Source organism: Hydractinia symbiolongicarpus, chromosome 4 (assembly GCF_029227915.1).
Source record: "Hydractinia symbiolongicarpus strain clone_291-10 chromosome 4, HSymV2.1, whole genome shotgun sequence".
NCBI lineage: Eukaryota > Metazoa > Cnidaria > Hydrozoa > Anthoathecata > Hydractiniidae > Hydractinia > Hydractinia symbiolongicarpus.
Genome location: NC_079878.1, coordinates 13639889 through 13655913, shown reverse-complemented (window position 1 = coordinate 13655913; position 16025 = coordinate 13639889). Strand labels below are relative to the sequence as shown.

At 33.2% G+C, this 16025-nt stretch overlaps 2 protein-coding genes across 3 annotated transcripts; both read right to left on the bottom strand.

Annotated features, from left to right (window-relative positions):
- Positions 1-5724: 5724 nt before the first annotated feature.
- Positions 5725-8698, bottom strand: LOC130641422 (serine/threonine-protein kinase mos-like). 2 transcript variants are annotated; one of them, XM_057448222.1, is made up of 3 exons: positions 7468-8698; positions 6922-7152; positions 5725-6638 (listed from the first exon to the last, which is right to left on the bottom strand). In XM_057448222.1, the coding sequence occupies exons 1-3, from the start codon at positions 8057-8059 to the stop codon at positions 6625-6627; spliced, it is 837 nt and encodes a 278-aa protein (XP_057304205.1). In that variant the 5' UTR covers positions 8060-8698; the 3' UTR covers positions 5725-6624. The 2 variants fall into 2 exon arrangements, with proteins under 2 accessions (XP_057304205.1, XP_057304204.1); XM_057448221.1 differs by having other exon boundaries at positions 5733-6638; positions 7429-8698.
- A 144-nt stretch (positions 8699-8842) lies between these two features.
- On the bottom strand, positions 8843-14847 carry LOC130641421 (26S proteasome regulatory subunit 7). Its single transcript, XM_057448220.1, has 13 exons — positions 14713-14847; positions 14309-14346; positions 13512-13593; positions 13333-13424; positions 13026-13238; positions 12075-12170; positions 11700-11864; positions 11514-11601; positions 11305-11428; positions 10611-10689; positions 10335-10431; positions 9152-9213; positions 8843-9041 (listed from the first exon to the last, which is right to left on the bottom strand). The coding sequence occupies exons 1-13, from the start codon at positions 14783-14785 to the stop codon at positions 8946-8948; spliced, it is 1305 nt and encodes a 434-aa protein (XP_057304203.1). The 5' UTR covers positions 14786-14847; the 3' UTR covers positions 8843-8945.
- Between the last annotated feature and the right edge of the window lie 1178 nt (positions 14848-16025).

Sequence of the window (16025 nt, the reverse complement as noted above, 5' to 3'; positions counted from 1 at the left end):
AAATTCTCCAAAGAACGAAGCAACTGGTAAGCAACAATCAGGCCTGTAGCAGGTAAATACGAAAGTGAAAACAGCAAAAACAGATGTTCTCTAAATGTGATGCAAGTTCTATACAAAAAAACCCGTCTCAAAACTATCTTTGATCTTCATGAGCGCACCAGAACTGATCAAGCAAATACAGGCTTCCATCTTCTTAAGTAGACACAACCTTATTATGAGCATCATCTGTTAAGAAACATTAGGCTCCAATATTTCCAAAAAAAAACAAGTAATTTATAAGCATCATCAATTACAGAAACTTAAACAACGTTGAGCGCTAGCCAAAATTTTGTGTTGCCTTTGAAAAGCAGTTTGTAACTAACGAGGAACAAGTAAGAAACATGTGACTCTAAGGATGAGAATATTCACAGCCAAAATTTTGTGTTATTCAAAAAATGCTTGTGTAAATCGAAGAGCTTATGACGGAACATACAGACGTCTTTTTGTTACACAACCTCTTTACCACGGCTTCTTCTACGAATTACAGCCGCCCTGTCAGAATTTCATAGGGACAAGGTTGTTTGTTACATTTTTTTATGGACATAATGAAGTTTTATGTTGCCTACTTTGTATACTTCTTCCTTTGTTAAAAACCATAAATACCTACCCTGAATGCCATGCATAATTTTTTCTATTATTAAAACATAACATCAAGTTTTGAAATATAAAAAAGTTTAGAATCATGTTTGTTCGCAGAAACTTTTGCCTAAAGCTGTTATCACTGTTGGTCAAACTCAATGCAAATTGTACCTGAAACAAATTTGGTTTAGAACAACCTAAGACATTGCTTTTGAAACTACTAAGGCTAAAAACCTGGAAACGAGGTAGTTGTAAACTATACTCCATGAAAATAGACGAAATAATAAATTTTGATGAAAACTGAATATCCCAGGTGGAGTCTGAAAGATTTTTGTGGTGGAGGGTTCTTAGGGTCAATTAAAACGAAAAAATATCTCAAAAACACAACAAAAAAAACTACCAGGCTCAGCTCCAAATTTACTTGTTCTTATAAAAAACTCCGTTTATTGTGCTAGTCTCCACCAGTATGTGATTCACGGACTTTAAACCCCCACAGATGGTGAAAGTACTCTTAAAAAGCCCTGGGGAAGAAAGCGGTTTTTCTTATTCTTTTATCTGGTGACTTTAACAATTAAGATACTAACCTCAAATATGGCTGACTCAGTCGTACAGAGGTCAATAAACAATACAATATTTATCCTTCGATAAAAGCAAAGAAGATAAACTTACGAAAATTTTGTACAATTTTATTTTTCTTGAGTGTACTTCTGACGCACAGAGGACGTTCACTGCGCCTAAAAAAAGTTTAGTTAAAAGTTAATTCAATTCGATGAAAAAAAAAAATGATTTGCGCCTTGCAATAAATGAATTAAGTTTGTTCTTCAAGTGGTTGACCATTGTGTGGGTTAAATATCTCTCTCTTTTAGCTAAAAATAATTTATTCATTTATTTCAAGATTTGGGCGTGTGCAAAATGAGTTTCTATTTTAAAACAAATCCATTGTTAATCTTGAGGGGGCGAAGTTTAAATACGCAATGAAGAATATTGCGGTTTGCCCGTTTTACCAGCCCACTTGTGATGTTTGTACGTCCACGTGGCCGAAAGAATTTCTTGACATTTTTATTTTTTTTAGTATTTACTTGTTTTTTTTTGTGTGTTTTACTTTTAAAATGGGTTGAAATGCAATGGATTGTTTTACTAAGTCCAGCCATAGCTTTTTAGCGATTTGTTAAAAATACAACTATGAAAAATATTAGGGTGACTTTGTAGAGATTACACATTACGGGACGAAATTTTAGGCTTACTTAAAGGGTCGTTTCCATTTGATTGCATTTTTTAGCTATAGCGCGAAAAGCTCCCGAGTTTTTTGTTGCGCGTGCGCAATTTGACAAAAAATTGAAGATTTGTCTAAGTGCGCACGCCTTACCAAATAAAAAACTCGTGCCATTTCCGCGCTATAGCGAAAAATAAAGTATAATGGAAACGAGCCTTCGTTTACACAGAGAACTTTGTTTTATATGAATACTTTTTTTGTAAAATAATGTTTTGCGAAATTAATAATATCTTTTACCATAAAAACTTTATTGTGTGTTTTTTTAGAACTTTAGAAGTACTGAGGGTGGTCCATATATCTTTTAAAAACATAAACACTAAAAATTCTAAGTAGGCATTTTAGCGACGAACAAGAAAAATAAAGAGTGGGAACAGCAAATCTTTCTCCTCATAAAGTTTCCCTAAAACTTAAAAAGCGGCGTCGTCGGATTTTGGTCTGCTGAATATTTTTTTGTTAGAAATTATTTTTCAAGTTTACTCAGGGCATACCTGTGATTTTTTTTAAACATTTTTATGGGCTTATAATTTATACTTGACACTATAGCCATTAGACGAAGCATGAGAGCAAAACAAGTGGTGTGAACAAGAGAGATGTATGAAGCTAGTCAAAGGTTGTTATTTTGAGCAAATTGTTAAAAGAGATAGTAATAATAAGTTTGTTATTACAGCTTCCGATGTTTATAAATATGTTTGTTTTTTAAGTTTTATTTCATTTTGTTTGCTTATTCAGCTACTTAAAAACTTAGGATTAAAATGGTTTTCACTGTTTCAAAAATTTTAATGACTGTTTTCATGTCTTGTTCTTAGGATTGTGAACTCAGCAGCAGAAGGTATTGCACAGTAAATATTTGTGTTTGGCAGAAACAGTTCACACGATTGGGTAAAATAAATAAATAAATTATAAAATAAATAAGTAAAGATTTTGCACAGCGAATGTTTAAAATAATGTTGTTGTGACCGAGTTCGTTTACTCCTTTGCACGAGGAAACCTCCCCTACAAGACCTTTTTTTATATTGGGACGGAACTCTTAAGGATAAAGGTAACATATGATCCACCTTTTCACTGAACCAATCAAATTAGCAACACTAAAAGATTTGTGACTGCAAACTGATTAATACTTTGTTGCAAGACTCAAGTCGCAGATCACATGCTTTTGACACAATTTCTGCAAAATTTTTGCGTTTGCTTGCAAATAGATATTTTTTGTTGCTAAGGAAGCTCTTTTGTGTTTATTGACAATCAAGTCAGGGAAAAGAAATGACCACAAGCTATAGTTAGCTTGAGAGGTTATTAAAAGAGAATTCAAAACCAGGGATGTTCTTTTTTTATGTCAAAATTCTAATTCAGATTGTTCTAAGTTATGAAAACAATTAATTGATGCCTTAAACTGTTCTTTTTTTGTTCTTTTCGGCAAAACCTTAAACTTGTGTTCTTACAATAAAGGGTGTAAAGTAAGAGAAAACTGTTACCAAAAAAATAAAGGGGTTAAATTTATAATTTAAATATGGTCATTTAGCAAACGCCTTTGACTTTTAACGCTATTCGGCTTCTTTTAATCAAGTAAATTGTTTGCTAGCCAAGTGACTGACTTTGTTGTGTTATTTGTTGATAAAGAGAAAAAAGGGCCAATTTAATTGGAACATAATAAAAATGATAGAGTAGACCTTTCTAAAGCAGACACGTCCTAGATAACAGCACAGTTTCATTTGTCCCGGACGAACTTTAAAAGCGCAAGTCCATTAAATGTCTAAAGAGGACACAAAATTTTCGCTCTTGTTCTAATGAACCAGAATCCTTTAACGAGTTAGGGAGTAGCCCAATTGAAAGAAAATCGATAAAATGAAATTTAATAGATATTTTCGTATTCTCCACTTCAACAACTGTTTACGTCTCGCTGTAAGAACTCTCTTCAAACAGTACCTCCTATTTCCCATGACCTGATCTGTACTTCCAAAAAATAATTTCTCGCACTTTTCAGAAAGCGTCTATTGCAGGATGTTACAGCCACGCCCTAACAAACCAATCACAACACCCTCAACGTATCACAAAAACAAAATTTTTTCTGCTGTTTTTTCTTCATTCCATTTCTTACCTTGATTTTTATGCTTTAAAGTAAATATGTTTTAGGATTTTAGGATACAGAAAAAGTGGTGAATTTGCAACAAACTACCCACAAATATAAACACGAAACTAAAGTGCTCTCAAATGTCTGATAGAAGTTGATAAACACACACTTGCTTCAGATTACGTTAAAGAGAAGCTACTGACATGTGGTGTCCGGTTGTAGAGGTATGAAGGTCGTTGGTCCAAACAATATAGCGATTACTGAAGGATCAATAAGTTTCGCGTAAAGAAACTTTTATGAAGCTAAAAGCTCCCTCATATGTACTAAAACAAAGGTTTTCTGTGTCGTCACGAACTTTCACAATTAAACTAGTAAATTTTTGTGTGTTAGGCGCGACTCACAAATTAAAGAGTGAACATTAAATTCGCATCTGAGGGTACGAAAAATCCTTTACCGTAGTTGAAACTAATCTGTCGTCTACATGCTCCACAAGAGAGTCTCTTTGAGTGCTTGTGATACTATGGATTGACTGCTTTGAATTGTGGCTTTGATGTTTACAGAAGAAGAGGGGATTGGAAGAGAGAGGCTAAATCTAAACGTCAGATTGAGGTGTAGATCATTCAGGTAAATAATTATGCGCTATTATACGCACGGCAAGTTTACGGAGGGTTATCGTAATACACCTGGGTACTAGGCTGAGATAAGAGTTTTATCTTCTTTTTACAGTAAAAGAAAAGCGCAAGTAAACAAATACTTCTACAACCTCAATCGACAATGTATCATTGTATATAACAACATCGTCTCCAGGCAATCTTGTATCTTTTCTGACGCCGGGACCGTATTGGTATAAAAAAGAGATAAAAGACGCTGGGAACGAGGTTGACCATATGTACATTAAAAAACTCAGAAATAAAAAAAAGAATATTCTCGCTTTTTCTTATTTTCTAATCTCGGAAAAGGTTATCAGACGAAAGAGAGCAATAAAGTGGTTTGAGGAACAGTTTGAGACTAAGTTTGAATTAATCCTTTTCAAAGAAAAGCCGTTAAGGAGGGGGGAGAGGGGGGGGGGGTGGGGTTATTATAAAATTTAACTTAAGGCTTTTAGTAAATTGTATTTAAGGAGAGGAGTGGAATCGAAACAATGACAAGCGTTTCTTTAAAGATATTTTTGTTGTTGTTTGTCTTCCAGAAAAAAAAACAGCAGCCACCTGATTCAGATACTTAAATACTCATCAACCGCGTTCGCCCAAATTTACCATAACAGTTTCTATAACGAGCTTTTATTTCTCTTTCTTATTTGTTGTTTAGATTCGTTGCTGTTATTGCTATTTTATTCGCCATTTTGTTTTTGTGGTAGTGTGTTTTTGTTTTTGTTATTGTGGTATGTTGTCACAACATGTGTCATGTTGGTTGTTGATATTATGTTACCATTTTTGGGAAGTTGATGTACACAACAAATAATATATAAACAGAATAGAAACAAACATGGAGCTAAAAATAGCAAAATCCAACAAAATGATTGATTGTAGTGTTTGAGCGAAAAGTAATTTAAATATGCGAAAAATTTCAAAATTTGATTTACAAGTTTTTTGCATTCGTAATTTCTTCGAACGAAAATCGTACCACATTTCTCTGTATCGATCAACGCATCAAAATCATTTATAATAAACAGTTTTGATAGTATGGTCATATCTCATTGACAGTAAATGCTAAGGAACCCATGTTCTATGCTTTAACCAAAAGCCCTATCTAACAAGAAGTATGAAATACTAAAATCAAAGCTTGTAATAAAGCGATATCTCACCACATCTATCATCAAAAAATGGATCGATTTGACTATATAAATTGTTTTTAATCCGCATCGCTCATTGCTTATACGTCTTCGTCCTCCATAACATTCCTGTATGTTCTTATTTCTTCAAGTTATAATATTCCAAATGTACCATCTATGTACAACCGACTAGGCAATCTATTTTCTTAGTGCTGAGTTCATGGTGAATCTAGTGAAGTTGAAACCCCGAGTTGGCACAATCCCTTGGTAGACATCTCAGTGGCAAGGTTCTCGCTACTGGGGATAAATCTTCATAAAAAAAAAACAATTTTTTTGACTAATTTTACTTTTACTGAATGTCCGTGTACAGAACAGCAGATCTATCTTGTTGTTATTTTTAAATTTTTGAATTCCGAATAGTTAGTGGTGAAGACCAGCTATAATGCGTTCGTTGTTGAGTTTATTATAATTTATTATAAAAAGGTACCGGAGTAAAAAATCTACTAACAAATTCCTAACACAGCGCAGAGAGAATGCAGAAGTTGTTCATCATATTATAGGCTAAAGTCCGAAACACTGGCCATTTAGGCTGTAACTAGCAACATTGGGATAAAAAGAGTGCTTATTTTAAATATTTTTATCACAAGTGTGGTAAAATGATATATTTATAAAAATAATACGTAAAAATATTCTCGTAAAAAGTAACCGGAATTTTTAAAATAATCAAGTTATTAAATATTTTACAGATTTATTTTATTTTGCAATTTTTTTCTTATTTAACAATTTCTATTTCTATATAAATAAATATATACAATTAATATAGAATTTATACAAATAAATAAAATTCAAATATATATATATATAAAAACAATGTAAAAGTCTTGTGTCTTTAATTCTTCATCTGTGTAAATCTAAAAACGCAAGTAAAAAAAATAAATCTTGAAGGCTCGTTTTCGTTCGACTGCATTTCCTGCTAAAGTGCAAAAATCTCACGAGCTTATAGCGGAGAATGCAAAACCGCCTGAAACAGGTACTGGTGCGAAAATATTGTCCCAGCAATGACGTGTTAAGGAGGGGATATCCTTGCGTGAAGCACCCTTTCAAAATCCCTGTGTTGGTTATTATAGAAGTAAAACCTAATTTTATCTAGCAAATACAGCGTTACTCAAAACAGTAGGATTTGACCTCTCTCACCTGTTGGATCCTTCATAAAGGTCAAAGTTTCCATCACTTCTTGAAGACTTGGACGTGCACATGGATCAGCTGACCAGCAACGAGTGGTCAAATCTTTATACGAAGGATCAATCGGTTTATCCTTGTTAAATTCTGGTCTTAAGTTGGATTTGACGACTCGAAAGATAACAGCGTGTTGTTGCATACCAGAGAATGGAAATTCGCGACTCCAAAATTGCCATAAACAAATTCCTGAAAAAAAATACAACCTTGATTTGTAAGGATATATTTATCAGTCTCAGTATGCTTATGGAAACTCTTATCTCGGCTTTAAAATATTATTACAATATGCCCTTATATTGTTGGTCAACCTGGTTCATTTTTGTACCGCTCGCGTCGTTTTGCCAACATTTAATTTCGAAAATATAGAATGGGTTTTTTAATATATTTAAAGCACAAATTAATGTGGCCAATAATTTTGTTTTTCAAATCTGATGCTAAATATCTTTAGGCGTTAAAATAACCTACCCAAGGCATACACATCACATTTTGCAGACGGCGACCCACCTCTCAAAAGTTCAGGAGCCCTATACGCAAATGTCCCAGTTAAACAGGACCTGGTGGGAGTAACTGGATCTTCTTCTATGTATTGCGAGCACCCAAAGTCAGCAAGTTTGCACAGCCCATCAGGAGTGACCATAACATTCGCTGGTTTCAAGTCTAAGTGAGCTATATGAAAGCCATTCACGTAATCCAGGGCTGACGCAATTTCATGTCCAAATCTTAACATCTCTGATGCACCAATGTCTTCTTCGTGATCGTCTAATAGTGACTGCAAATTTCTTCCTTCAATAAATTCAAACACCATAACAAGATCAGCGACTACAGCATCTGTGCTCAATAAATTTGCTGGAGATGCTGCTAGAAGCTTTACAATGTTAGGATGGCTAAAGTTAAAGAATTCTTCTTTGGTTTCAGCTTGGAAACTCTGTGTAGCGGCCTTCTTCTTGGATGTACGGTCAAGTTTTTTCACGCAGACGTGAGTGGTTTTGTATTTTGCTTCGTAACACGTCCCAAAGCCACCTGAACCTAGGGTACTTAAAATTTCGAAATCGGTAAAAGAAAAATCTTCTTGAACAACTTTCCAATTTATTGTCATTATTTATGTATAATGTAACAATCATTTTACACTTCTAATGATCAGTTTATTATTTAAAATTACGAGAACACTAATAACGGTAAAAGTTTGTTTCTGTAACCAACGCCTGATAAAATTCTCAAGTATTTATATATGAGAAGTATTAACAAAACCCCAGAGGGATATTCTCTTTTGTAAAAAATGGTCTCCAGGGACAGGGGATATTTACCCGAGCGTTGCGAATATTTATGCATAATTGAGTAGATAGAATTACCGATTCAAAACTTTAACAAAACGGGAAAATAATTCGTAACCTATTCAGCAAACCGCTTTCCTTCATAAATATTTTATGCAGCTATTTTTCACGTGAAAAATATTTGCGTTGAGATAACTCGTTTGGAATAAACATGAAGGTAAAATTACAAACGTTACCGTTTTAAACTTTGTAACAATAACATTGTGTAGCAACCATAGGACAGAGGCCTCAAAAATTCTGTTCGTCCTATTCTTGACCCGAAAAGCATTTTGAGATAAGCCTGAGGTTTTATTCCCAAAGAACTCTGGTGACGAGAATGTATTTGTCCGTTATTCCGAAAAAAAGTTTATATTCTGGCTTATTTTGCTTCTTGAAATTATTTGTTTGTTTATATCTAGAAGGTTAAAACAGATTGATGTATTTTTCTATCCTTCTCCATGTTATACTTCTTCCGTTCACCGCTACATGCTTTTCTAATAAATAAATAAAGACGGCGCGAGACTTCGCTTAGGGAGCGATTTTCACGCGCAGTAGAGAAGACATCAGTATACAATTCACAAAAGTTTCTTTTATAGTATCCATAGAAACCACAAAAACAAACAAAAAAACAGTCCAGAAACAAGTTGATCATCTAACACCAACATACAGCTTTTAATTGTAAGTCATGTATTTCGGCGTTGCACTAAATTTCGCGTACGCTTTGATTACTTTTTGTATCGCGTCTAAGAAATCTTTTTCTGTTGCAACCTAAAAAATGTCAATGTAAATGAGACCTTTAGTAAGTATTTGCGGAGACGAGAATTTAGCATGCACACAAAATGAATAAGACTCAGTTCACACCATAACATTACACTTACTTTTCTCCTTTCTCTTATAGCGTACATACCAGCTTCAGTACAGACACTTCGAATCTCAGCACCTTGAAAAGAATAAGTACTTATATTATATATCACGTCACGTCACATACGCAGAAGAAGTCACAAAAAAATATTGTTTGAAATTACAAACCAGCTTCAACATGTAGCGGTACGAATAGCTACACTTCTCCATAGAAAATTAAAAAAAAAAAACACCTTCCCTTGAATTCTCTCAAAATACCTTAAACTCTTCGGCATTTTATTGCATGCACGAAGCAAGAAACTTTTAATAGAAAAATCTATTCCTAGAATACGCGTCTTTTTTTTTCTTTGCCTCGAAGAAGATTTTTCAGGAGAAATAATTTTGGTGGCTACGAATTTAAAACTTTTAGGTTAAATTTGAGAAGAAAACACCGAAAAATATTTAAAAACCATTTCGTATTTTGAAAAACTTTGCTAAAACTTTAGAAAGGAAATGAGATTACTACCAATCAAGCTTTCCTTATTTCAATGCCAGAAAAACGTTTTTAAATCGTAGTTATCATGTTAATGTAATTCAGCAGTCCTATTGCAAGATAAACAAGTATATATGCTCAATTTTTTGTCGCATAAAACTTCATAACGAAAAGGTAGCTACTATTCAAAAAAAGTTTTTTAGGACATGTCAAGAGGAATCAATATTTTTAAGTCCAAATTTCAAGTCATTTAGAAGATCTTAAGAAAGTTTCCATTTTTTTCATTATGTTATTTAAGAGATTTTAGAAGGTGTGGCCAATCTTAAAACCCTGTATTTGGTTAGGCGCTAACCAAGCTAAAATTAAAAGACTGCTATAACCCATAAACACAGCTAGATAATATATGTGGTATATTCTTATAAGATATAGTGAATATAGTTGTGTTTTCCAGTTTTTCAGTGTGTCTTACTACTGCTGTTAACATTTTGTTTGACAGACAGACAGAAAGACAGACAGACAGACAGACAGACAGACAGACAGACAGACAGACAGACAGACAAAAAAATAAGAAACCATATTATGAATTTTTTTGAGAAATTTAAAAATTGGGGTTATCATGGAAGAAGAATACAATTTCTAAGATTTTTCGGAAGAGATGACCACTGTGCCACTCATGGTCACACTTTCTACTGTAAAAATAATAAAAAAAACAAAACAAGCTTCTTTACCTGTACTGTTAGGACATAAGCGAGCTAGTAATTCGTAACGAATATCTCGTTCGACACTCATTGAACGAGCGTGAATTTTAAATATATGTGAACGACCCTAAAAAAGCGACAGACATACTTTGTTGAACAAATAACAGCATAGTCACGGTTAGTACTGGAACCCAACTTAAATTATAATACATAAATACTTGAAAGTAACTGCAGACAGGAATTAATTTAACATTTTATTTTGTCTGTAAAATTCTGGATAATACTGTCACGTTTAAGAGTTATTACCTCAAGTTCAGGTAGAGAGAATTCAATTTTTCTATCAAGTCTTCCAGGCCGTGTTAATGCAGGGTCGAGAGTATCAGGTCTAAAAACAAACAGATTTTACTTAACACGAGCAACATAAAAAGTATTCTGTGAGCACACAATTCAAAAAGACGAGACTAGTTGGAAAGAAAGACGTACACAACAGTACAAGTTAACCAGAACAATAAAAAAAGCAAGTAGTCTCCAAGAAATGTTGGTAAATTAAATGAAACGTTGAAAGAGCCTGAAAGTAAATATAATAAATATTTACATGGATTGAATATTCCCAGGAACAAGTAGCCTAAACAATATTTTCTGTCAGGAACTTTTAAAACTGGTTTTCTCCGGATTTTCGGATAGTATGATTACTTTTACAAAACAAAAGTAATTTTAAAACGCACCCATGGTATTTCAGGCCATGACTACTATGGTACTGCTGCGGTACAGTATACAGTTACCTCACCAGATATTAATTTTTAAATTTTGGAAACAGCTAAAACTATTCCCCTTATTCTTCAACATAATGTATTTTAACTTTAAATCCTATCAGTGAAAAAAGTAGCTTTAAAGTAACCAAACTTCAAATTGATCTCTGGCCAAAAAGATAAAATAAAAATGGTTAGAAAGAGGCATACTTGTTTTCAAAACCTTACATGAATAAACAAAATTTCCTTACCTATTTGTGGCCATGAGAACTTTAATGTTTCCCCTGGGGTCGAAACCATCTAGCTGATTAATTAACTCCAACATCGTTCTCTGTACTTCATTGTCACCACCAGCACCATCATCAAATCGAGCACCTACGAAGGAGACAGTATTAGTTTAGAGTTTACGAAGCCTAGAACCAAATATCCCAAGTTACAACGACGTTACAAAACCTCGTACCTCCAACGGCGTCGATTTCGTCGAAAAATATAATACAAGCTTTTTTGCTACGTGCCATTTCGAACAATTCTCGAACCATCCTGGCGCCCTAACAAAAAAAAGATGAATATTTTACTAACTAACAACATAAGTTAAAGCAAAGTTAAAATTATTATCAAAAATGCAAATTGTGAGTATAAAGCTCACCTCTCCAACATATTTCTGTACAAGTTCTGATCCAATCACCCGAATAAAACATGCATCCGTTCGATTCGCCACAGCACGTGCACATAATGTTTTGCCAGTTCCAGGTGGACCAAATAAAAGAACACCTTTGGGTGGGTCGATACCAAGATTTACGAAACGTTCAGGCTGAAAAATATAATTTGATTTAACTAATTTTCTAGACTGTTTGTGCGACAAATCGATAAGTTGTATTATCCAAGATTTTTTATTTTAAAAAAAAATCCTGCAATGCCAAAACTAATGTGATTATTGGAACTTTTCGGAGTTTCCTGGAGGTATGGTCAAATCCCTTTGAATACTTAGCCTCTGTAGATATGTTTTAATATACCGACTTACATGTAGCAGTGGAGTTTCGACAACTTCGCGTAATTTGTCGATCTGTTCTTTACAGCCACCAACATCGGAATATGTGACATCTGGTTTTTCTTCAACCTGAACCAAGCAACAACAAAAAAAATACATATTGCAGCATATAGTAGAAACAATGAACAAAGAAAAAATAATTAACGTTAGAGCTGGAATCCTTTCATAATGGCACAATTTTTTTTTTTAGGGGGGGGGGGTAATTTAATTTTGTGGATGTGCTTTTTATCTTTAATAAAAACAAGTTTAAAGAAAATTTTTTTGACATTTTCTTGGACAGTCCAAGAAAATGTCATTTTTTTTTACTTTGAACAAACAAGAACCAAAACAATACGTGAAAAAACAAGAAAAAATAAAGTAATCATTTAAAAATTTATTCAGACTTAATTTCGTGGATTTTGGATTTGGATTTGGATTTGGATTTTGTAAAACACTTAGAATAAACATATTGGTATTAACTGCAAGATTCGAAGAAGATCTTGACCGTTTAGAAAGCAATGATATGAGAATGGTTAGGTGGATGTGTAATGCCAGTCTGAGAGTCAGAAAGAGTTCAGATGAGCTAAGAAGCAGGCTAAGTATCCGTAGAATTAAAGATGTTATCCAGATAAGAAGATTGCATTGACTGGGGCACTTGGAAATAATGGAGGAGGATAATTGGGTAAGAAAGTGTAGAGACTTGATAGTTCCTGGGGCAAAGCCCAGAGGCAGACCGAGAAAGACTTGGCAGGAGGTTATAAGGACAGACTTGATACAGAGGAAGTTGAGTTTAGATCTAACACAGTCTAGATCAGATTGGATGAGGGTCATTGATATACCCCGTCCAACCCATGCTAGCATGAAAAACGGACGTTAAGTCGAGAATGATGATGATGACCAGAACATAGGACCAGGATAAAAGTGTTTTCCCTGTTTTCAACCTACCTGCATCATGGTGACGGTGGGATCAATCTTGGGTGGTAATGGAATATGAATCTGATACTTGTTTCTGTCTACACCAACTCTCATCCCTTCCTCAATATCAGTAGGAGCTACTTGATCACCAAGGTCGACGACAAATTTCGCAAACTGTTTAACATTTATTATATATTTGGGGTCATCAGAATCTGCATTTATTATTTTCGTACAACGAGCAACCTAAAAGAACAGAAGATTTTCAAACAATGCCTATCCAATGAGGCAGTTTTAACATTTAAATATTGATTTTTACATTGTGATACGATCGTCATACCTGCAATGGCTGTTCCGAATGTAATGTTTGTTTATCAGCAGCTAAATCCCACATCGCAGGCGGAGCAAGTCCGGTATCTGATTCTTTAATACCTACATAGAGACAATGCAGTTGTAAAAATTTTAAATTAGAATTTAAAATTTTTACACCTAAAGCAATAAAAATAATTCCAAAGTTACCTGCCAGCTCGTCTACTCGTTTTGTGATTTTTTTGATATCCTCTTCTACAGTTTTAATTGACTTGCTGTACGAACCAGCACCCTAAAATATCAATTATAATAATACATTCATCTGTTTGCATATTATGTTTCCTAGTATTGGATGACAAAGGGGTCATTTACATGTACCGGAAGGTAATTCATGCTGACCTGAAAATTCATGCCAGCCAAATTTTTTGTTTGTTTAAATTGTAAGATTGTCAATGTGGTGAAATGATCTTTATTTTATGCTGGTGCAAAATCTTTTGCTAGCATTTGCTATTTTTTTTTCTCAATTTTGTATTTTCATAACTTGTGATTTTTTATATTATTTCTTATATATATATATATATTATACAAATAATAATTTATAATTTTTTTCGCATATTATGCCAGAGTGAAATAAATTTCCATTTACACAGTAAAACCATGCTAATCCGAAGTAAAATTTCTTTTGGGTGTTACCTGTAAATAGACAAAAGTGAGTTTTTGTTAGCATTTGCTAAATCATGTGTAGATCATTGCACGTTGGCCAAGCGTGGATTAAAACTAAAAATTTGCAAAATGACGACAAAATCAAAAATAATTTGCAAATTTACCATTGCTTTTGCGCTTTATTATGAAAGTTGCCGAATTTTTATCTGCACCTATCTTAAATTTTATGTCTTTTACACTGCAGGGTTCTATTTTGCATTTATCCTAAAGTTTGTATGTTGAATACTAGCTTGATTAACGTTAAATAGCACTAAACATAAACTAACAACAATTACACAACTTACATATGTCTTTAAAACAGCTATGTCACCTTCGTCTAATGCTAAAAAGGAGATTGATAAATAAAAAACAAAAAACAAAGTATAAAGCTGAATTACATTTTGTTTTGTAACATATTAAAACAGTGCTTCTTCGGTCCAAACCTCTCTAAAATTTAAATTTTGGAACTTCCATAAAACACTTTTGCAAATAAGGCTATTCTTAAATGAAATTATTAACTTCATGATGGCTCACAAAGTAAGAAAAAACATTGAAAGGAAAACGAAACGGAAATTCTATACACAGTAACAGTATATCGTTGTATTACCCATATCATCTCTATTATGGATGGGTTTTTAAATCACTCAAAAAATAAAGGAGGCTAGGCATATTCTGAATGCTGAGCACATTCAATAGATAAAATATATACCTTGAATTGGTTTATCTTCTTTCTCCTCATCTTTTCGTACTTTTCTTTGGTCTGCTCCTAAATAATCTGGCATTATTCTGAATTGTTTATTCTATTCTCTAAATGATGCATAAAATAATTTCACAATAAAACTTTGAGGTAGTGGTGTTTATTAACTTGATCTTGAGTTTAGCCGTATAAAACTGAGGTAACAATGCATGATGTTTATTTTGGTCATAACCAAAGAATGATTATGACCAATATTTAGATTTTGGCTCTGCATTTAAACTTAATCAGTGCATATTATATTATAAAAGCAAATTAACTCATGAAAAATTATGCCAAAATGGTACTCATTGTCTTGTCACACGCCTCTTAAATGTTTGCTTTCAACTTCACAACTGTGAAGCTGTATGCCCGTTTGCCATGAAGTATGTATATACATTTTGATTGGTAAGTCCTACAGATGTGGCAAGAGAAATTACATCACAGTTTCTTGTTGTAGACATAATAAAGCACATGCAGAAATATTTTACTCTTTATTACACATTATTCATTTTGTTCCCAACTAACATTTGTACAATCAGGCAGGTAAAAGAAAAATAATTATACGTTATATGTCTATTGCCTATAGTATGGTTTAGTAATTGATCGAATCATAGCACAACACAAGGATACAGTAAGTACACAATTACACAAATAAAATAAGTACTTGACTTCTTTCCCAAGCAGTACAGCACTTTACCCCAATAGAGTAGTATTGCCTGATCAGATAAACTTGTTTTAATAACATGATCTTGTAATAACCTGATCCAGTCTCTTTACCTTGCACAATCACCCAAATGGAGCATACTTTTGTCTGATATTATTGTAGTCCTCTTTCACCTTCTTTTCATATGTAAAAAAATGTGTCAAACACCTTTTTTCATGTGTTTCAAAATTTAATGTGCTTAAAACATAAACTCTAATCCGTGATTTTTTTTTAAAAAAACCTTTTTTTGACCTGAGGCTCAATTTTCTTAGTAAAATACCTAAATATAGGCTTTTCTTTGTAAAATACCTGAATATAGGCTCAAATTTTATTCATTTTTTTCGTAATTTTTATTTCATTATTTTCTTTGTTTTGCTACATTTTTTGGGAAAAATCTTGTTTAATTATATATTTGAGTGAAAAAAAGAAACTTGATTGTGTGGTGTTTTAAAATTATGGTGATTTAGCAACTGTAATGTTAGTATCAAGGTCTCGAAGTTTAGATCTCAGCATAAAGCTGGGGATTTTCTTAAGATTTTGAGGCTTTTGAGGCCCATTTCCGTATAAAATTTTTTTATAAATA